A 23,510-nucleotide genomic window follows, 5' to 3' on the forward strand; every position below is an offset into this window, starting at 1 on the left:
ATCTGTTACTGCAATGCCCCCCTAGTGGTTCTAGCAATCCCAGAGCCAGCCCTCACCATCTGCAATGCCATGGCCCACCTCACAGCACCAGCTTTCCCTGGGCTTTTCCCTCTCCACCACCCCAGTCTCTTTCAGCAAGTTCCAGGCAAAAGGCTGAATTCTTCTTTCCTAACAATTTCCCTTGGTCCTGAACAGTTGCAAAAACTAAGATCCCCAGCATTTAAATGGGACTGTAAGGCTTCAGTGGGAGGGTAAAAAGTCAGCCCTTTTTCTGCCTTGACTTCCCCATAGAGAATACCCAGGAATGGGAGTGCTGAAGACCTGCCAAGGCCTCTGGGTTAAAGAAACTAGCTGAGCAGCACTTCCTTCTAAAGGGACACCAAGATGGCCAGTCCCATGGGAGCAATAATCCCACCGTCTCCGCTCTCCCTCTCAGAGGTCATCTTCTGTCACGAGGCAGTAGAAGTCTGTCCTTGCTCCATAGTTGCGTGACCCCAGGTCAGAGATGTCTATTTCGCTCCTCTGGCCCTCTTCTAGCTGCACTTCTTCCACGATGCCAGCTGCTAGTGCTGGTGGTCCATCAGGGCCAGTCATTCGAGGGGGTGGAGGGCCCCTTAAAATGGACCCACGGACACCTGCTGGGATGGAGAGAGAGGACAGATCGGTGGGGGATGGGGAACAGGACCCCCAGCAGCTCCTATTCTGTGGGAATCCCAGGAGTTCTGTCTTGCTTTGGGGGTGGAATGGGGATTTTTGGATAGAGACTACAGGGCCTTCCTACCACAGAATGGCAGTTTTAGGGTCAATCCATACCAGCCAATAGTGGAAGAACAGGAAGTAAAAAAACAGGAACTGTTCCTCCTAGTGAAGAGCTGTTGCCTTGTCTCCCGGTCACACTGTCTTCCCAAACTCCCTGCCAGTGCCCTGCAAAGCTAGAGAACAAGGCTGCCCCAGGATCCCCGCACACTGCTGCAGTGCTGCACTAGCCTAAGAAGGGAAGCTTTGCCATGCATTGTGCTGGGATGCAGCACACAACTAGTAACTCCTGTTCCTGACAGTTGGGTGCCTGAGGCCTGACAACTTGCTGTCAGGCTGCAAAGAACACCTGGCAGAATAACCGCAGTGCTCCTGTCTGAACTCCAGCCAGCTGTGCCAAGCCCATCATTTCTCCATTCACCTCCTAACAAGACAGTCACTGGGCACAAACAAGCTGAGCTCTGTGTTGCCAGCTGCTTGTAAATCTTTTATAAGCACAGGACTTATTTGAATCCTGTTACTAAAATTAAAATATATTTCCCGGCAACTCAGCATGTGTTAACAAATCCTGGACTCCCTCTCCAAGACCTTTGGGGCAAATACCAGTAAGTGCACCTCCCTCCCACTACTCCAGCCAACAGCAGCTGTTCGAGAGGCTTGGGAAGAGACAAGACCCAGCAATCATCACTGTCTTTTCAGCCTGTGAAGGAAGCAAACGGCCACTGGTATAACCCTTTCCTTCTATTTAGCCCGTGCTCTCTTTGACGTGTTGACTTGGAGGATAATAGACTGCTTCAGCCTGCACAGGGAAAGGGATGGGGCCTCCAATTACTCTGCGCTTCTCAGAGCCCCTAGTAAACTGCGGGGCTCTCCCCAAGAGACCGAAAGGGAAGGGTAGGTGGCACGTGTGTGTTGGGGGTAATGGGGAGGAGCTGGGGTTGGTGGCCATCCATGGTGATTTAGTTAGTGCCAGGCATGAATATCTTGTGTTAGAAACGGTTAGCCGACCAGGATTTGATCACATCGAACCCAATCCAAAGTCAATGACAGACACAGCCTTGGGGGCATGGGAAGGAAACTCACAACCATCTCTATGGGGGAGGGGTTGGGTCAGAGTGCAAGGCTCCGGCAGGCAGCTGCAGAGAGCAGAGGAAGGAGGAAACGTTGAGATGGCTCTCAATGGCCCTTTGTCATTGCTCATCCCAATAATCTTGGCTGTAACCTCAGACGTGAGGTTGGAAATGGTGCTCTGAGGGGTGAACTTTGCTCCTACTCAATCCTAGCTCCATGTTTGGAACACTAACGGGAGAGGCACATACCACAGGGAAGTCTGGCCCTATGGGTGCACGTTCCTAGACACTAGGTGTTCGTGGAGTAAGTGGCTGCAGCCCAGCCAGTGTGTTGTAACATCCCCCTTTATAGAATGGGGCTCAGAAACTACAGCAATGGGAGCCATATAAGAACACAGACAGATGGTTACAGTACCCAGGTCTCCCTCAGGATGGGGGTCCCCTTGGTACTCCAGGTAGCTGCTGTGGAGAATCAGCATCGGGTCCTTGTCCTCCTGGAGCTGGGTCTGAGGGTCCGCCATGATCCCCTGGTAGGACACCTTCCGTGGCAGAGCCAGGCACAGCTCCTTCCAGAAATCGGACGACGGGGTCTGTAAGGAAGAGGGAGAACTTTGGTAGCATTCCCCTCCGAGCTCTGTTCGAGCCATATCCTTTGCCAAGTGCAAAGCCCTGCAACCCCTGACACGTCTCTGGACAAGTTTCAGCACCGACTTGCTGAGAGCATTCTTGGGGCATGTGAGCTGTGACACATGCAGCAGGTCTGGCTCCTGAAAAGTTTATGGAGACAGAACTCCTTTTTCTGCAGAGGGAGCTGGAAACTCCGCCAAAAATCAGAGAAAAATGGAACCTTTTTTTAATTTGTATTCTGTCAAGCCTAGAGGCCCCAGCCGCACCCAAGACCCCATTGTGCTAGCCCTGTCTGTAGCTGCAGGAAGGGACAGTCCTTACCCCACCGAGCATACAGTCTAGACACACAAGACAGATGAAGGGTGGAAGGGGAAATGAAGCACAGAGGGGAAGTCCCTTCCTCAGAGAAGGCACCCAGCAGGTTACTGAGAGTTGTGAATAGAACCCAGGTCCCCAGACTAGATGTCCTCTGTTCTATCCCACAACAGAGCATGTTCCTCCCACAAACTTCTGCCCCTTCTGTGGCATTCCCCACACTCCTGGGTCCCACAGAGAGCAGGGGAACGGTGTAATCCTGCTTCTTCACTGGGAATTTCACTTTATCCGAACCAAGAAGGATTCGGTGCTACCTTATCTGCAGTGCCAGGATCAATTCTGGAGGAGTAAATGCTGTACAGAAGTGCCTGAGATCTGAACAATCCAGCTACAAGAAGCTTCCAATCCCCTTCAGTCAGGGGCAAGTGTGGATGGGGCCTGCCGTCTCGGACACTGACAGTCTGGCGTGTGCAATGCTTTCTTCTTGAAGCTGGAGGGGGCTTTGCATTTGTTCAGTGCTGCTTCACTCTGGCAGGGCTGCTCTAGCTGCACAGCTCCCTGGTGTCAGCAAGGGCATGTCCCTGCACGTGTCTGAAGCCCCAGCAGCAGAGCTCTGGCAAAGGCTGTACTCAGAAGATGGCCTCTCGCCAAGCTGGGATCAGGAAAAACTAGCAGAACCTGGGTGGCGATCCCAGCAGAACTGCTGAGACTGTATGGAGGCTAGAAGCTGCAGGTCTAGGTTTGGGTTTGAAAAAGAAACAGCTGTGGGAAACAGTAGGACTTCCTTTTAGACCCAGGAGAAAGCTTCTGTCCAGCTTTCCAAGCTAGCTTTCTAGGCCCAAACACGCTGCTCTGGAGAGAGTTACAGTGCAGGTCTCCCCTGGACAGAATGGGGCTCCAGATCCAGTGGGTGTCGCTGAGTTCAAAGCCAAGGTCCTGGCTCTTGTAACTGCCAGACCCTGGGCTCTGGGATTTGACAGTGGAGTCTTTCCTTCTTCTGCATCATCACCAGGAATAACGATTCTGCATGATGCCTCCCCTGCTTACATCTGTGCAAACCCATTACCCTTCCATGGCTTGCACTGGCATAGCCGAGGAGAGGAAGACAGGGGGGTTACACCAGCCGCACTGAGGGCAGAATTAGGCCTGCAGAGCCCCTATTGCTGGTGATGGTGCAGGGAGGGAAAGAGCCCAGTGTGAGTTTGGGGTTGGCTGTTAGAATTCACATTTGATGTGTGAACTGAGCACTTTTAGTCTGAAATTAGAGACACTCGATCCACCCAGGGAGCATGCATAGTGGGGCAGTGGGAGAGGTAGGCGAGGACATGGTGCTGCCACTCTTTGCCCCCCCCCCTTCAAGCTGTGCCCCCATAGTGCAAAGAAAGTAATTCCAGCATTTTCCCCAAATGTGGGGATTAGTTGTTCCTGTCCCATAAGTGGGGTGCACAAGGGCCAGGGACAAGCCAGCCCTAAAATGCTCTTGGTAGTGAAAGACGGCATTAAACTTGCCTTTAGTTGCACATGTCAAGGCCATGTGAGAAAGGCAGTGTGTTCCCATGAGCGTAATGAGCCAAAGGGTTTAAATGGCTGGCTCCATCCTGAGTCATCCTGTGTCAGATACACAGGGGAATGTGGCTAGGCTAATGCGAGAGCCCAAAGGCTAACAGTGTACACCCAACCTCTGTCCGAGAACTGGAGAGGAGTCTACAGCCAAGTGAGTGGCACCAGGGGAGCTCAGCTGTACCAGGGAAGTCCATGCTGATCTCTGAAGAGTAGCACCGCTGGGAATGTAGTTTCTATAACATGACTGAGGAGGGAACGTTGTTAATTGTAGGGAGTGGTTTAAAAATGCTCTGCTGTCACTGTGGGCCTCGCTCTTTACACAGTTAGACTCCAATCTCCTGCACAATTGTGTATCTAACTTCTCTATCCCATTACCATATCCACAAAGGCAGCCTGGGTAAGTGTGATCATTTCTGTGCACAGACAGGAGACTGGGGCTCTGTTCCAGCTCTGCCCCTGATTTGATGTGTGTCTCTGGGCAAGTCATTTACAGCCCAAGTTTCAAAAGTCCTCAGCAGCTCTCGTTGTTCTCAATGGGAGCTGAGCACTTCAGAAAATCTGTCCCGCAGCCTCTGTGTCTGTTTGGAGATGAAGATTCTTCCCCAGCACTGTAGCATGCTGAGACATCTCTTAACCTACTGCCCATTGTCATCTCTCAGGTTATGGTGCCACCACGTGGCCATCTGGGTCACTACCTGGAGCTACAGCACTTCTACGAAACTCCATGCTCCTTTGCCTCTGAGCTTCCAGGCGAGGGAGGATTATGTGGATTACGGGATTTACTGTTCTTTGTGAAAAACCCCAGCCAGCAATTAATGTGAGTAATGTGTCAGTGGCCAAAGGGCTTCTCAAGGAGAGCTACGTGCAGGGAGCCCAGGGCAGCAGCCAAGAGGCCTGTTGGGGAGAGCTGCAGTGCAGGCTGTTCAAAGGCCACTGCACTCTAGTTCTGGTATTGCAGGACACTTCCAGCAGGGCTGCCTAAGCGCTCGTACGCACTACCACTTATGTCGGTATAACATATCGCTCAGGGTGTGAATAGCCACCCTGGTGAGCGACATACGTTACGCTGGCGTGGACAGTGCTATGTTGGCGGGAGAGCTTCTTCTGCTGACAGAGCTACCGCCTCTCATGGAGGTGGTTTTATTATACCGACAGGAGAGCTCTTGCCTGTCGGCATAGAGCATTGTCCCCAGATGTGCTGCATCGGTGCAGCTGCAACGCTGTAGTGCTTCTAACGTAGACTAGCCCTTAGTAGCAATAGGCTTGGCCTGACAGTTCAGCACCTCTCCTTGCAGTAGGATAGAGTCTGTGTGGGTTTGGGAGAATCTCTGGTTTCTCTGTTACCTCCGCAGGGTTGAAGTGGAGCTCACTGCCTTCAGAAAGGGAGGCTGCGGCATCGCCTAGTGGCCAGCTCAGGAGCTGACAACTGATTGGAGTTGGCCTGCCTTCCCAGTCATAGGGCTAGAGTGGCCATAGCAGATGCCAAGAGGAGGGATGTATAGGGGCAGGACAGTGAAGTGTCCCAGCAGGGTTTAGTGGGGAATATCCTGAAGACCCCACTCAGCCTATCTCACTCTATTTTTCCAGCTCTGGAGTAGCAGAGTGGCCTTGGCACACACCATTGTGAAGTCAGTGAGTCGAGGGAGCATCTCAGGCCCTCCACCACAGAGAACCACGTCTGCACTTCAGTGCTTCTTGCAAAGTTTGAAATGCTGCTTTGTCAAGGAGAGTGGTACCCAGAGCCTTTCAGCAGCACTGTGAGAAACCTTCCACTCCCACCTCACCCACAGCTTACCATTGAGCCAGCCCGCCAGAGCAGTAAGGTCACAGCATTCTTGTGCTGTTTCAGCAGGTTAATGGCCAGATGCTCTATCTCCCGATACTGGCTTTCAAAGGCGACAAAGATGGGTCTTTGGGACAGTTCCAGCAGTCTCAACAGACCGTCCCTGCAATACAAGGCAACCGTTCCAGGGAGTTAGGAGTGCAATGAATCACGCCTGTTCAGCTAACCCATCTCTTCATTGCCCTGACCAACTGCAAAGCAATGGAAAGACTCCCATTGGCTTCAATGAGCACTGGCTTGGGAGCTAACTGCTTTGGAAGCTGGAGTAAGGAGAATAGAGGCAAGGTTTTTAGGGCTTGTAACCACATTATAGGTGGAGCTGGAAGAGATGCCTGTTGTTAAGATTGCCCAATACTGTCTATGATAAGATTGCATACATTTGCTTATAACTTTGGCAAACTTTCGCAGTTCGGACTGGAATTTTCCATGCCAGGTGTCTAGCAAATGTTTTAGAAAGTTTGAGCTAAAAAGTTGAACCATTTCAGAGAACAAGATTAGGGAAGGTTGTTTTTTTTTTTTTTTTTTTTAAATATTTTTTTTAAAAAAAAATCTTACAATAGTTTAATTTCGAACCTCTGGCTTTGGAAAAAGAGACTTGAACTTTGGTGGGATTGGAAGGAGGTCACCATGGTGCCCAGAATGTGCCTTTTGCTGCCCCTAGGAAAATACACCTGAATCTGGCCTGTGAAAAACTGCAGTTTGCACATGCTCAGTAGAGACTTGTTAGTTTGGTTGCTAACTGCTCTGAAGATTCTGTCTGCACCGAGCATGCTCTAGGGCACCGAGCAGGACTTACTTGCAATTGCTCCTCACAGCCACCACAGGCTGCTGTGGCACCAGACATAGGAACTGAGAGCAGGGAGACTGTCTCTCCTGTGCTCTCAGTGACTCTGCTGCTGGGCACCCCAGCAGTGTGGAGGAGGAGGAGGAATAACATGACTGGATTGCAGAGTGGGGAAAAGAACAGGGTGCAGTTTCTGACAATCTAGTGAGAACTACCTCTGTGCTACTAGGGGAGCAAAGCAGCAGCCTAGAACCCTGCTCAGTGACCAGCCAGTTACCTGAAGTTGTTGATGCACCAGTCTTGCTCCAGGTATGCATACGAGAGAACCACAATGAGGCGCCGGCACCGGCTCACATTCATAATCAGGTCTGCTGAAGGCTCTACGGGAGTAGGATAGAAATGAGATTCACAGTCACAGCCATGGCAAAGACTAAGCAGAGCCAGAATGGGTCACCAGCACTTCACTATTCCTCCTCCTCCTCCAGGAATGGGCTGCCTTAGCATCCGAACCCAAACTGAGGGCAACAGGGCATCCTCACAGAGAGACCCACAGTCTCTCAAACAGCTGAATTCATAACCCAGCCTGTCTTAGAGAGTAAAGTGCTCTTCTCCCAGACTCAGGTTACACTATCAGATCTGAAGACAGTGTTTTCCAGTGATTACAGCAGGGGACCAGGTGTCAGGACTCCTGGGTTCCATCCCCAATTCTCTCACTGAATTGTTATGGGACGTTGGAGGGAACACTTAACCTTTCAGTGCCTCTCTTTTCCCATCTCTAAAACACTCGGCTATTGACATCACAGCATTCTTAATCAGTTAGTGTTTGTAATCTTTGACTGCAAGGTGTGTGGGAGAGCAAAGGGAAGTGGCACACCAGAGAGCAGGCCGCCTGTGCATGGTGAGGCTTCCTGGGTCCTAAAGAGCAGGTTCATTAACCTAAGGTCAAGGCTGATTTTCCAACAGTGGGAGCATGTCCATTTGCCTCTCATGTAACCTGAGCCTGGCAGCATCCATACCTGAGTTGGGCAGGATGGTCTTATCATCCAGGAAGAGTTTGTAGCCATGACGGTTCTCCAGCTGTGGCTTCATAATGAAGTTCACAAACTTCCTGTCGTCCGGGGAGTTTGCATAAGACACGTACGCATCATACAGCTTCCCATCTGTGAAAAGAGCCCAGCAGGGCAAGGGAGAATGGTGGTGGTAAAAGACACACTTAACATTACAGCGTGGCAGATACAGAGCTCAGTTTGTCAGCACTGATAGCCAGTTTCCTATAAGCTCCCAACTGGGGAAGGCATTACTCTGACACCTCAGGCTGGAATCTCTTTGGGGCAAGTTAACAGGGTGTTAACTTGCATATGAATTGCTGTGTAACTGATGGTGCTACTTCCAGGATTTTTAATGACACTGAAAAACTCACCATGTAGGAAACCCAACATCCCAGCCACATGGACCAGAAAGCTCCAGGGGTGGACTTTAAAATGTCCCTGTCCCCCCAAGAGGAGCAAGGCAGGAATTGGAGCGGGACCTGATCTTACACCCCAGTGTCCTGGTGACATCATCCGAATTCTTTCCCCAAAGAGGACTGTACTTGTTATTACCACTGGTTTGTGCTAGCAGACGGCATGTTTTTTTGGGACAAGAACTGTCTCTTCGTAGATGCTTTGAAGAGCACCAAGCAGATGGTGGATGCAACTGTAATACAAATCCCAGAGCAACCCTGGCAATGGTCCCAAGTATCTGTTTTCATCAGTTCTCACCATCTCTATGCTGATGTATTTTTAATATGCAAAAATAGGAGATAAAATACTTCTAGTATTCCCATATTTTAAAAAGACACCATAATTAGAGAGACAAGGTAGGTGAGGTAATATCTTTTATTAGACCATCTTCTGTTGGTGGAAGGTACAAGCTTGTACCTTTCCCCAACAGAAGATGGTCTAATAAAAGACATCATCTCACCTACCTTGTCTGTCTCTCATATCCTGGGACCAAATATGGCTACGGCAACCTTGCAAACAACCATAATTTGAGTTAATGTTGAAAGAATCCATCATATATTTTGAGCAAAAAATCCTTAAGAATATTGCAGTTTTAAAGAAATGACAACAAAAAGTCCCAAATAAAAAGTTAGCCAAGACAGTGGATAATACAGAATTAAGGTCACCCAAACAATCTTAACTCTGCCTCACCACACCAACAACCAGAAACTTGGAGAACACTTTATCCGTCCATTACTCAGGGACATCTCATTAATGACTGCCAAAAAAAAAATCATACTGAGGTTTTGTGATGGACTGCAAAGGTTATCTGTGTTCTGATGGCACAATGGGGCAGAGTTAAGGACGTCTTAGGGCTTGTCTATACTTACGCGCTGGTTCGGCGGCAGGCAATCGAACTTCTGGGTTCGATTTATCGCGTCTTGTCTGGACGCGATAAATCGAACCCAGAAGTGCTCGCCGTCGACTCCGGTAATCCTGCTCGGCGCAAGGAGTACGCGGAGTCGACGGGGGAGCCTGCCTGCCGCGTCTGGACCGCGGTAAGTTCGAACTAAGATACGTCGACTTCAGCTACGTTATTCACGTAGCTGAAGTTGCGTACCTTAGTTCGAATTGGGGGGGTTAGTGTAGACCAGGCCTAGGTGACTTATGTATTTGCCAACTTTCCAATGTTTAGGTGTTTTTGTAGAGTGGAATTCCTAGGATTTCTAACCTGTATAATAACTTCTGCTACGGAATCACTTACCAGCTTCACTTTGACAATAATCCTAAAGGCTTTGTCTTTAAGCTGAGTTGCACTGATTTAATTTAAGGTGTTACTTAAACCAATTTAGTTCAACTGGAGCGAAAGTTGAATGGGAACAGATTCAATCTAAACCACAACTGGACCCTATAATGGGGTATGCAAAGCAGGAAGGGGGTAAATTGGCTATCAAAGGCCAAATCAGCCCAAATTGAGACACCTGGAGCAGGAAGCAGGCTTCCAGGGAGGGGTTTAAAAGGAAAAGGCCTGGGCAGTTGGGGGAGCAGACAGAGAGAACAGATGTTAGGCTCTCACTGTGGAAGAGAAGTCTGGCTAAGGCCAGAAACTGGGGAAAATTGATGTCTAGCACATCTCCTGGAACAGAGAAGAGGTTAATTTTATGTTGCGTCAGACTTATTTTGGATTTTGAGTGCCCTGGAAGGGGTAGAAATAGAACTACAAGTAACCTAGCCAGAGGGCTAAATCTCTGCAATTCAGAAGGTGCTGGAGGCTGGATGGAGCAACGTAAGAACAGCTGGGAAACTGAGGCAGCACTGCACAATGCTCGAAGGGGGCACTCAGGTAAGGATATGCTGGAACAGCCATTTTTAAACTGAAATAAGTATCTACAGAAGGGTTTGAACTGGTTTATCTAAACTGGTGCAGATGTGTGTAGACAAGGCCTAACAATGAAAAGTGTCTTTCATAAGAGTTAAAGAAATAGTACAGGTTTTCATAAGAATACAGAAACTCTGTAAAGTGAATGCCATTGTATCTTTTTAGGAACATAGAATCACTTACACAGCATCTTAAGTTCACACGTGTATCTTTTTAAAGAAATCACAGGGGATTCCAATCAGGTGTGTGCGCGCCTCATGCATGGTTGTTGGAAACTTTTTCCCTCAGCAGCTCCCGTCGGGTTGAGTGGTGCCCTCATGGCATTCAAAATAGGGCCCTGCCAACCCAACTCCCCTTCAGTTCCTTCTTACCGGCTACTCCGACAGAGGGGAAGGAAGGAGGGTGAGTATTAGAATGGACGTGAACAACACGTCTCTAAGAACAACAGTTACAAGAAGGTGAGTAACCGTCCTTTCTTCGAGTGCTTGTTCATGTTAATTTCAATCAGGTGACTCCCAAGCTCCTCCCAGGGGGTGGGGTCGGAGTTAAGAAATCACTGACTGGAGCACCACCTTGCTGAAAGCTGCGTGCTCTCTAGCATGCTGGCATAGTGGGTGGTAAACATGTGCACCAAAGACCAGGTTGCCGCTCTGCAGATCTCCTGGATGGGCACCTGGGCCAGAAAAGCGGCGGACGAGGCTTGAGCTCATGTCGAGTGGGCTGTAATAGCCGGGGCTGGGACCTTGGCGGGGTCGTAGCAGGTACGGATGCTGTCTGTAATCCAGGAAGAAATGCGTTGTGAGGAGACTGGAAGCCCCTTCATCCGGTCTGCCACTGCTACAAACAGTTGGTTTGACTTCCTGAAGGGCTTCGTGCGCTCAGTGTAGAATGCTAGCGGTCTCCGCATATCTAGTGAGTGAAGACTCTGCTCCTGTGCAGTAGCATGTGGGTTGGGATAGAAGACAGGTAGAAAAATGTTTTGGCCAATGTGGAATTGGGATACCACCTTGGGCAGGAAGGCCGGGTATGGCCTGAGTTGTACTTTGTCCTTATGGAAGATGTGTGGGGGGGTCGGAGGTTAACGCTTTTAACTCTGACACCCTCCTGGCTGATGTGATGGCAACCAGGAATGCCACCTTCAACAAGAGATACAGAAGGAAGCATGTAGCCGGTGGCTCGAATGGGGCCCCCATTAGCCTAGCGAGGACCAGACTAAGATCCCAAGCAGGTACCGGCAGTCGGGACTGTGGATATAGCCGTTCCATGCCTTTCAGGAAACAGCCCACCATAGGGTTGGCAAATACCAAGTGCCCCAACTCTCCCGGGTGGAATGCCGAGATGGCCATGAGGTGGACTCTGATGGATGATCCGGCCAAACCTTGCTGCCTCAGATGCAGTAGATGTTCCAGGATGAACGGTATAGATGCCTGAAGTAGAGGTACCCGACTGCACTCACACCAGCACAAGAACCTTTTCCACTTAGCTAGATAAGTGGTGCCTGGTGGTACCAAGCAGCACCTCCCTCACCAATTCCATATATTGGAGCGCCATTCGATTTAACCATGAAGCTTCCAAGCCATGAGATGGAGGGACTGGAGGTCCGGGTGAAGGAGGCGGACGTGGTCCTGTGTGATCAGATCAGGGAGGAGCGGCAGTGCGATCAGGGTGTCCACTGACAGTTCCAGAAGCGTGGTGTACCAATGTTGGCATGGTCACGCAGGGGCCAGCAGAATTACCTCCGCCTTGTCTCTGCGAATCTTGAGCAGTACCTTGTGGACGAGTGGTATCGGCGGGAAGGCATATATTAGATGGTCCCCCCCAGGGTAGCATGAACGCGTCCGAGATAGAGCCCGGACTGTGCTTTTGGAAAGAGCAAAATGTTGGACACTTCCTGTTACTTCTGGTGGTGAATAGGTCTACCCAGGGAAGCCCCCACCTTTGGAAGATGGAATGTTTGACTCCGGCCGGATGGACCACTCATGGTTGCGGAACGACCTGCTGAGGTGGTCCGCAAGCTCGTTCCGTACTCCAGGGAGATAGGACACCTCCAGGTGAATGGAGTGAGCTATGCAAAAATCCCACAGCTGGACAACCTCCCGACAGAGAGGGGAGGCGCGGGCTCTGCCTTGCTTGTTTATGTAAAACATAGTGGTGGTGTTGTCAGTCAGCACCGCCACTCACTGACCCCGTATTCTGGTCTGGAAGATCTGGCAGGCTAGTCTCACTACTCTGAGCTCCTTTATATTGATGTGGAGCGGGATCTCAGACTGCGACCACCTGCCCTGAGTCTGTAAGTCTCCTAGCTGGGCCCCCCAACCCGGGTCTGACGCATCCATTACTAAGGTCATGGATGATTGAGGGGAGGTGAATGGGACTCCTTCGCAGACCACGTGAGGGTCCAGCCACCAGCATAGGGCATCTAAGACTCGCTCTGGCACCGTTACTATTGAGTCCAAATTGTCTCGACCTGGGTGATAAGCTGAGGCGAGCCACGCCAGGAGACTGAGGCAAGTCCTCGCGGTTGTGGTGAGCCTGAGAGTCTGAATGATGCCTGTCAGCGCCTGAAATCTGGACTCTGGTAGTATGGCTCTTGTCTGAACCGAGTCCAGCACCGCCCCAATGAATTCTATTTGTTGGGTCGGTGACAGCGTTGACTTGCCCATGTTGAGGAGGAGTCCTAGTCTCTGGAAGTCCTAGTCTCTGACTAACCGGACCTGGGACTCCACCCGCTCTCTGGAGCGCCCCCGCAGCAGCCAGTCATCGAGGTAGGGATATGCCTGTACCTGCTTCTTGTGGAGAAAAGCCGCGACCACCAACATGCACTTGGTGAACACCCGAGGGGCCATCGATAAATCGAATGGGAGCACCATGAACTGATAATGTATGCGGTCGACAACAAACCTCAGGAAACATCTGTACGCGTCTTTCATGTTGAGGGCGGTGTACCAGTCCCCTGGATCCAGGGAAGGGATAATCTTGCTCAGGGAGACCATGTGGAACTTCAACTTTAGGGAGACCATGTGGAACTTCAGGTCTAAGATGGGTCTGAGACCCCCCTTTGCCTTGGGGATTAGGAAATAGCGGGAGTAGAATTCCTTGCCCCGTAGCTCCTGAGGAACCTCCTCCACTGCCCCTATGGTGAGGAGCGATTGCACCTCCTGGATAAGGAGTTGTTCGTGAAAAGGGTCCCTGAAGAGGGACAGGGAAGGGGGGCAGGAGGGACGGGGAGAAGCAGAATTGGAGAGAATATCCCACTTCTACCATGCGAAGAACCCAGCGGTCCGATGTTATATGGGACCATGCATGGTAGAAGTGGGATAGACGGTTCAGAAAGCAGGCGAAAGGATCTGGGATAGTGGCGGGTATGCTGTCCTCGGGCGTCCCTTCAAAACCTTTGTTTGGATCCCAACGATGGCTTGGCCTGAGGGCGGGTTAGAAGGTCTACGCCTATTGTTCCTGCCCCTACAGCGGTATGTAGCCTGCCTTGGGCGGGACTGGTATTGCCTCTGTTGTGGTGAGGTTGAGGCTTGAGAGGCTCTCTCTGGGTAGCAGGCATGTGCATCCCCAGAGATTTCATCCTTGCCCTCGAGTCTTTTAGGCTGTGAAGCCTCAAGTCTGTCTGGTCTGAAAACAGCCCTGCCCCTCAAAGGGAAGGTCCTGCAGGGTCTGTTGAATTTTCAGGGGAAGCCCGGAAGCTTGGAGCCATGCAGTTCTCCTCATGACCACCCCAGAGGAGATGGTACATGCCGTCGGGTCTGCCGAGTCAAGGGAGGCCTGTAGGGATGTCTGTCCTGGTCACTGCCTTCCCCTCCTCGACCAGAGCTGAGAACTCCGCTTTTGACTCCACAGGGAGCAACTCTTTGTACTTGGACATACAGTCCCAAGAGTTAAAGTTATACCTGCTCAGGATAGCTTGCTGGTTGGCTATCCTCAGCTGTAAGCATATACTTTCCTACCAAAGAGGTCCATACGTTTGGCCTCCTTAGCCTTGGGTGCTGGCGCCTGTTGCCCATGGCGCTCCTTCTCATTCACCGCCGAGACCACCAGGGAGCATGGGTGTGGGTGGGAGAATAAAAACTCATATTCCTAGGATGGAACAAAGTACTTCCTCTCCACCCCCCTGGCGGTGAGCGGAATGGAGTCTGGAGTCTGCCACAGAGTATTATAATTGTTATGGATAGTTTTAATGACAGGCAACGCTACTCTTGAAGGACCCTCTGGGGTGAGAATGTCCACCATTGGGTCCTCTGACTCGATGACTTCCTGCACCTATAGGCCCATGTTACGGGCAATGCAGCGGAGCAGGTCCTGGTGCACCCTGTGGTCAATGGGCAGAGGATCTGAAGCTGACACTCCTGCCACGGCCTAATCAGGTGAGTATAATGAGGAAGCAAGTGGGGGTACAGGGTCTTCATGGCCCTCTATCTGCCTGGGTTGTTCCTGGGTTGCACTGGACTTCTCCATTGGTCCGACACAGTCGGATGTGGCCTGGGCTATGGGAGGTTCTGGAGCCGGTTCCGCCAACTCCTCTGTAGAATGAGAAGGTGGTCTGGAGAAGGTTACTTCTTTAACCCGAGGGGCAGGTCTATCCGTCAGTGACCAGGAAGGGTGATATCCCGAGGCTACCGACCTACAAGCCCTCGAAGGGGTACCCTGGGCCTGATGGTGAGCCCAGGGAGTCCAGAAGGGCCATCATGCGGCGGGTGGCCACTGCGGCTGCCAGGCCGCTTGTACGTCTCTTTGGCACTTACCAGATCTATGTCTACTGCACCTCGAGTAATACGAGTTGGCCTCTGAGTCCGAAGATCCCAAGGATGACGACCACGGCAGTGCTGATGACCCCTGCGCCGGCAGTTGGTGCCGTGAAGAGGTGGTTGGGGATCAGTGCCGCGACGATCGCATTGAGGATCAGCATCAGCTGTCCCACAACCGAGGCCGGTGCCACGTGTCCGGTGCCAGGGAACAGCTGCTGTGCTCCGGTGCCATGTGTCGGTGCCGGCCCTGCGAGGGTGCTCGTGATTGGTGCCAGTCCAGCAACGGGAGAGCCTCATCATCGCGGGCTTGCCTCTAGACAGCACCCATCTAGGTGGTGCTGGAGGTTTCTCTCTAATGGGCGGGGGTTGAGGCGCAGTTATTTCGATGAGCTCCTTAGCAGCCTCAAGTGTCCAGGGTGGAGGGGGGGCTCCAACACCTCCACCAGGCACTGCCCCGCCGGAGAGTCACTATGCGCCGGGCTCAATGATGCCGTCTGCAGCACCGGAGTCAACGGCACAAGCTCTTGCTGCTTGGGAGCCGAGTCGTTCCTCTGGAACAGCAAAGCCTCCCCTGGTGGTCTCGGAGCTCTCTGAGGAGAGTGCCCTCTGTCCGCCTTCTGATGGCGCTTGTGGGGCACTGGAGATGTGGATCGGTGCTGGGGGTCTGCTCCTTGCTGCAGTGCCAGGGATCTTCGGTGCCGAGGGTCTCTCGCGTCAGTCCTTCCTCGTCAATTGGCGGACCGACGCCAGGATGCTCCACACCAAGCTTGGGTCTGGGCCTTGGCGGTCAGGTGCCGCTGGACAGAGTGCGGCTTCCATCATTAACTGTTTAAAATGGAAGTCACATTCCTTTCTAGTTCTAGGCTTGAAAGCCTTGCAAATCTTGCAGCGCTCAGACCAATGCGCCTCCCCTAGACACCTCAGGCACAAGTCATGGGGATCGCTATTAGGCATAGGCTTTTGGCATACACTGCAAGTCTTAAACCCTTGGGCTTGAGGCATGCCCCGAAGCCCAAGGTGGGGTGAGGGGTAGGAACGATCCCACTCACCAATTCTATATTAACCACAAACAACAATACACTAACTACTAAAACAAGACACTGGGTAGAATTAGGTACTAGGCTAAGGGAACACTTGGAAGCAAGCAAAACGCAGTTCCAATGCTGCCACAGACAGTAAGAAGGAACTGAAGGGGGGGTCACATTGGCAGGGTCATATATTGAGCGCCATGAGGGCACCACTCAAGGGGGCTCCATAGCCGACCCAATGGGAGCTGCTAAGGGAAAAAGTTTCCGACGACTGTGCACGCAGCGCATGCACACCTGATTGGAATCGATGTGAACAAGCATTCAAAGAAGAATGTCATTTCTGAAACTCCCTGAGTGATTTGCCGCAAACTTTTTTGAGAACTGAGTCTCCAGCTGAGATGTAGTATGGGAAGTTTCAAGTTGATTGGTTTGGTTTTGGTGGAGTGGATTGACAAATTAAGCTTTTAAGAGGAAGCTAGCTTCAATCTTAGCTCAACATAGGGAGTAGCCTCCCTTCACAACATACTGAATCAAGAGGAGAGAGACTCTATTAGTGGAACAAGGAGTCCCAATCCAGACACATTAGGGATTATCTACAAAAAGTCTGCTATATGGAGCACCCTGGGCAAGCAAGGAGGAGGCAGTCTGGGTGGGAGTCACCCTGTGGGCAGGTGGAGGCAGGAAGACCCCCTGGCTCCGGGGGAATTCTAGTTCACTTCTGCTTTCCAATCCCTTTCTCATGAAGCCTTTAGAGAAGCAGCAGAAGCCCGGAATGTCTGGATCATTGAATCTTTCCCCATCTCCCTCAAACCCGAAGTGCAAATCGCACTGAAAGCTGGATTCACAAAAACCCTAAGGGTTACCATTGATCTCCAGCTCCCCGTAACGGTTCCTGTACCAGAGCAGCATATTCAAGCGGCACTTCACATAGATCACAGCCATGAGCAACAGCAGCCCCAGGACGAACAGGGCTGCCAGCACTGCACTCACATGTCCAGCAGCTTCTGCAATTACAGGAAAGGGCATTTTCAGTACATTTAGCATTTGAACTAAAGGAATTTATACCTTGGAGAATGAGGGGCTTGGGGTAGGTTACGGTCTGCTGAGAGAAGGACTGAGCAGAGGTTACTGGCCTCAAAGCTCTTAGCTAAAACCACGTGTGTTGTCAGATTACAGTCTAGTAAAACAGTTGCAGCGTCTGCCTGTGGATGCTGTCCTGCCTGTACAAGGGATGGACTCTGATCTAATGGGCTTTTTTCCAGCTCTAGCCACTAGCGTGAAGAATGGCTCAGCTGCATCAGCTTAAAGAAGGATCACACAGATCAGGTGCTATAGGATCTGTGATCTAAAGGGGCCCCCAAATACTGTGACAGCAGCCTAGAAAGAGAGGAGAGGGTTTGGGGTCCAGGATATTTGGTGCTTCCTGGCTACAATCAGCCATAGTGTCAGAGCTGAATTCTCCTTCTTCAGAATGGGACTAATGAATCCCTTCACTAGGGCATCTGCACCTGCGCGCATATATATATATATATATATATATATACACACACGCACACACGCGCACAAAAATCGGGAAAGACTATGTTCAGTTGGGCTGAATCCAGAGATTCCCCATCATCCACTCCTTCTCATGGTTCTTTAAAATAAAAATCTTGACCTAAGTGACTAGCCTCCTGGAGGCAGCCCCATCTCCAGCACTTCAGGTTATGGTGCCATCATATGGTATGGTATTCTGTCAGCATTCTGAAAGAGAGCATCCTTACATAATAAAGCCCCCTTTGCTTCCCCCTCCCTTATGCCAATAGTGTCATTGCTGGAGGGGTTTACTTTCAAAAGAGCAATAGCTGAGAAAATTTGACAGTAAGTTCAGGACTTGCCTCAGCAGGTCACTGAAAGGGTTAACACGCACCGTGTCTACTTAGAATCATAGAATATCAGGGTTGGAAGGGACCTCCGGAGGTCATCTAGTCCAACCCCCTGCTCAAAGCAGGACCAATTCCCAACTAAATCATCCCAGCCAGGGCTTTGTCACGCCTGACCTTAAAAACCTCTAAGGAAGGAGATTCCACCACCTCCCGAGGTAACCCATTCCAGTGCTTCACCACCCTCCTAGTGAAAAAGTTTTTCCTAATATCCAACCTAAACCTCCCCAACTGCAACTTGAGACCATTACTCCTTGTTCTGTCATCAGGTACCACTGAGAACAGTCTAGATCCACCCTCTTTGGAACCCCCTTTCAGGTAGTTGAAAGCAGCTATCAAATCCCCCCTCATTCTTCTCTTCTGCAGACTAAACAATCCCAGTTCCCTCAGCCTCTCCTCATAAGTCATGCTCTGGTTATTTAATTACTGCCAAGACAACAGCCTCTTCACTGTGCACCAGTGCTGCCCATGAACTAGTCAGCCTCAGCCCTGCAGCAATCCCAGGGCCATCCTTCCCTGTTTAACGGGTATGGTGTGAGCTCAACACAACAGTGGGTTTATGGACTATGATTAGGGCTGCAGACTTGTCATAACAGTTTTTAAATAAAAAATCATGGAGCAGGCATGGTAAATTTAGTAGAAGTCATGGGGCTTGTGACTTGGGTAAAAAATGCTGCAACAAAGGAGGAGGGTCTGGGGTGGGGGGAGCTGGAGAGTGAGCCAGCCCCACACTGACCCTGCAACAGCAGCTCATGTCCTTCAGGGCTGGGCCTGGCTCTGGGCTCTGACCTCCCCCGCCCTCCTGTCAAGTTACAATGCCACTCAATCAGATGTGATCTGGATGCCCCCTGGCATGATGGAGGGGCAGCTGGGCCAAACCTGGGCAGTACGGTAACCCTATGTGCCAGGTTGAAATGTCCAGGATATGGAGCAGGGCCCAGCCGCAGCAGCTACCGCTGCAGGGTGAGTTTATTAAAATCATGGCCAGAAAGAGAAGTCTGAGACAAACAGGAAAATCACAGTATCCAAGAGGTTCTTCCCACCGTGACAAATCTGGAGCCCTAACTATGATCTGTGTGTCTGAGGTCAAGATCTCTCTAGATTCCATTGGAATTTATTTTTATGGGGGGCATTTTTTTACTCTGGACAGCCTGTGAGGCACTCAGCATCTCCCACTCAGTCTGCAATATTACAGCTAGTTACTATGAAAGTGTTAGTCAGGATATTCAAGTTACTCCCAACTCATCTCAGAAATACTTGTGAGATTCTCTTTCCACCTCGAGAGCCTCCATAGACTGGCCGAACCTTGTTGAAAGGCCTATTCCAGTAGACTACCACCACAAGTGGTATAGTAACCCCTTCCCTGCACCATTATCAGAGTGCTGTAAATGCCCAAAAAGCTACCTGATCTCTGTAGTGTGAAAGTGGCTGTGGTATTCCTAATCCAGCAGGCAAACACGCCGTAGTCCTCGTCGCTTGTCAGGTTCACCCCCAGAAGGTTGGACATGAACGTCTCTGTTTCGTTATCACTGATCCTGAGGGACGAAAGAGGCAGTGTATCAGTGCAGTGCTACAGGGTACACTTTCAGGGAAATGGCTTCCTATTTAAACTAGGAGACAGAAGAGAACAAGAAGGAGCTTCTAGTTAGTTCATCTACATGTAGCCTACAGGAACTCGGTTTTGTCATTCTGCTGTATTGTAGGGAACAATTCAGCCTGGAAAATGAGAAGTACTGGATAGAAGGATAGTGCTGTCTACTACTAAGCTCTGATAGGATTCTGTGATCTACTTGAATGTCTTTACTTTAGAGTTAGCCTTTTGTTCCTTTACACAATAAATCATTAGCCAGGGTCTAGTTCAGCAGGAATCCACCTTGCACTTAGAGACCAAAGCCAAGATTTTCAAAAATAGTATCCTAAAGTCAGGTTCCTAAATCTATAATTAGAATCTAACTTTCAGTGGCAGGAAAGCCTTCAAAAAGGTAGGAGTTGCTTTGCTGGACTCCACATTGCACGCACGCACGCGCACACGCGCACACACACACACACACACACACACACCCCTTACAATGACCTCCAACAAGGAAGAACTTCAGATGACTTGCCTCAGATGGGGTAAGTTGCTGGCCCTACTTTCCATTCATGCTTGGCCATCATCACACCCCTCATAGCTGCACCTCCTGCTGGCAACAGAGATAATGTACTTGGCTGCAGTGTAGAAGTGGCCCAGGGCTCAACGTGCTGCTAGCCTTGTGTCTTTAGCTCTCTCAAACCAGTATGCCCCTCTGGGGGCAGGGAACATGCTCTGGTAGAAAAGAGTTCTTGCAAGTGAAACACCACAGAGCTCAGGCTAACTACTGTTAAGCAAGGAGACCTGTTGAAAGCTCTATGGCTTTCACAGTGGAGCAGCAAAAAGTTAACTAGCAGATGTGCCTCTGTAATTGAGGGGAAAATACACAGGGCCAGATTCTGCTCCCAATGACTCTAGTATCCTACTCAATGGAGCTTCGCCGGTCACAGTGGCTTTACTCTGGTGGCACTAACATCAGAATCTGAGCCAGAGCAGGTAGCAGCTCTCGGACCCCTCATTTGTGCTGCAGAGAGTCTTGTGTTTAGTTCACTGAGCCATAATATAAAATGGGCAGAAACATCAGCTGGCCTGCACGCTTTGTGGGGCTTTATTTGTTTGTTTTTTGTTTTTTTTCCCCCACACTGTGTTTCATTGTTTATCTGTGTGTCTGTGGAATTATGATTTTTAGAACATACCTTCGAGAAAGAGGATAAATAGGACAGTGTGATTGTGCTTATATTCCAGAGACATGAGTTCAAATCCTGTGTCGGTCACAAATTAATAGATGTTGGGTGATCTTGGCCACTTCCCAATTGTACCCAACCTCCACCTAAAAATCTGACATCACTGGCATATTTCCTCAAGAGGCCCAGGATGGTAAGTGTGAGTCAGGACTGAAGTGCCCTCAGATGTAGAGGGAAGGCCAGGACTGGAATGGAAGGGAGTTGCATATCAAGACTGATCAACTCAGGGGTGTGAAAAAGCTCCCTCCCCCCCAAGCGATGCAATTTTTGCTCTGTCCACACCAGCACTTCCGCATCTCACCAAGGAACAGTAATTATGCTGACAGAAGAGTGCTCTCCCATTGGCATAGCGCGTCTTCACCAGATGCGCTGCAGCTGCACCAATGTAGCGCTGTGGTGTAGACTTGCCCTCAGGTGCATTGTCTGAGCTGTGGACAAGACTAACGGGGTGTTCTCGGTCAGGACTCAGGTGCCCTGGCAGAGCTGTGTGTGGGCCTAGAAGAACAGAGGTGCTGCAGATGAGGTCTGAGGTGTGGGGAGCCAGGGCTAGAAAGGGAGGTGGTGTGGATCGGCACTTTGGCTGAGAGCATGTCTTGCTGGAGGTTTGAGCCCTGGCACACTGGGGTCCAGGTCTCGTGAAGTTGAGCTTATCAAAAGGAAACACTGAGATTTGGGGGACTACTCAGTGGAGACTCTGTTAATTGTGGGTCCAGAACTCCCACTGAACTGTGGCTCACTGGGTGCATGAAGGCTATTTAAGCAATGATTGAAGCATTTTGCCCTGCCTGTCAGTAGCCACCTCAGTGCCTCTTTCTATTTATCAATAGGTCAGAGTCCTTACCAGACTTTTTCCTCGCTGGCGTATGGGCTGCTCTCATCGCCTAGCCAGTGGCCATCTTTCATCCAGCGCAGGACGGGGTTGCAGTACTGCTGAGAGGGCAGCCGCACAGTGCAGTTCAGTGTTATCTGGCTTCCCAAGGCAGGCTCCAAAGTCTGGTTGCTGGATGGGAAGAGGACTTCAGGAGGTACACTGCACAGATCTACGCGGGAGGGGAAGGAAATGCTGAGAGAGAGAGACTCTTTAAAGGGACAGCATCCATTTAAAAATAAGTCTTCAGTTACACCGAATATTAAATTGTTTCCTTTATAGTAGAGCAACATCTGTTTTTTCCTGACTTCCTTTGTGCCTCTGACAATACTCTCTAAAGTCAGTCAGTTCTGCACCCCCAATGAAGAAATTGGTCACATGGTTAGTAAAACGAGTAGCAGATCCACATTGCAAATAATACAGACATGCAAAATGCCCCAACTGCCCAGCCATACAGTCTGTTTGTAACACACTGGTGTAGTGTGCCTGGCCATGTTTTTCCCCCAGGCAGCTGGTCCTCAATGAGTATAACAGCCTCCTACTTGCTAACAAAATTCCCCCTATAGCACAAGGCGTAGGGGCTTGTGTTGAAGGTTCCCTAACTAAGGTGTCTAGGCTGTGTGTGTGCACATGTGCAGTATGTTACACTTTTGTTAGTGAAAGTTGGTTAAAATGTGTCACTTCTGAAATGTCAATGATACATACAGAGCAAGTGACTTTCACCCATATTTGCCATTTCCCCTCCAGCTCTAAGGACTAGTACAGACCCATGGCAAAGAGCTGCTCGCCCTCTAAAAGGCAATGTCTTGGGACCTGAGCAGTGGGCAGGCAGCACTGTGGCCTATCTCCTCACGGCTGCTGCTTTTCCTATTGGAAGCAGCAGCCTCCTCTCCGTGCCTGACTCAACTCCCACCGCAGTCAAGAGTAATATTTCAATGGGAGTTGAGGCTTTTGACCCTTCACAGCTGGTGCAAGAGCCTTTTCCTGTGCATTTTATGCCATCTGTAATGGCTTCCCTGTACCTCTCCACCTCGTCAAATCTATGTCGCAAACCACTTTACTCCCCTGTCCCCCTCTCCTGTTGCTGCTCATTCGCTATTTCATTCTGTCAAAGCACAGCTTGTGAGGCTCCCAGCCTTTGCTTCCCCCTCAGGTATGTTGCCATACTAGTGTGCAGTCAGGTGACTGTGTATACTTGCTCTTTATCACCTCCATTTAGGGTTTATTTTGGTCCCTGCTGCTGCCCTTGTTTCTTTTTAAATTCAGTGAACAGACGCTCAGAAATGGGGGAGTATTTAGTGGGGGAGGTGGATTACGTACACTGCAAGTATTGTTTTAATATTTCCTGTCAAAGCAAAGCTACCTATACAAGGGCACTTATTCCTGCAATTCCCCCACACACACTACACTCATGGAGCATCAGAGGCCCAGAGTATGACACTTCGTGTGTGTGTGTGTGTGTGTGTGTGTGTGTGTGTGTGTGTCTAATGAGCCAGAAGTAGCATAAACAGTCAAGCAGCCTCTTCTGAAGCACAGCAATGTTACTTCCTGCATCAGCCAGCAGGAGGCATCAGTGTTTCAAGCTAGGTCTTTAATCTTGGCTCTGAAGCTATATTTGTGGGTGACTTCCCCCAGCCCTACCTTCCATGGTCAGCCTGATGGTGAAGGAGGCGTTTCTGTGGCTGTTCAGGTAGAGCGTGCAGATGTAGTTCCCGGCATCGCCAGCCTGCAGGCACTGGAAGGTGAGGTAAGCGGTCCTGTTGGCGTGCAGCGCAGGTGGCTCTGTGCGGAGGGGTTCAACGGGTT

At 50.5% G+C, this 23,510-nt stretch overlaps 1 protein-coding gene across 1 annotated transcript; it reads right to left on the reverse strand.

Annotated features, from left to right (window-relative positions):
- Positions 1–111: 111 nt before the first annotated feature.
- On the reverse strand, positions 112–23,510 carry SIGIRR (single Ig and TIR domain containing). The gene is made up of 9 exons (XM_024213317.3): positions 23,346–23,510; positions 21,678–21,876; positions 19,427–19,557; positions 16,964–17,104; positions 7,975–8,118; positions 7,236–7,338; positions 6,127–6,277; positions 2,242–2,416; positions 112–638 (listed from the first exon to the last, which is right to left on the reverse strand). Exons 1-9 carry the CDS (start codon positions 23,350–23,352, stop codon positions 433–435), a joined length of 1,257 nt encoding a protein of 418 aa, XP_024069085.2. The 5' UTR covers positions 23,353–23,510; the 3' UTR covers positions 112–432.

This window comes from Terrapene carolina, unplaced genomic scaffold, assembly GCF_002925995.2.
Source record: "Terrapene carolina triunguis isolate 2854851 unplaced genomic scaffold, T_m_triunguis-2.0 Scaffold261, whole genome shotgun sequence".
Classification (NCBI taxonomy): domain Eukaryota; kingdom Metazoa; phylum Chordata; order Testudines; family Emydidae; genus Terrapene; species Terrapene triunguis.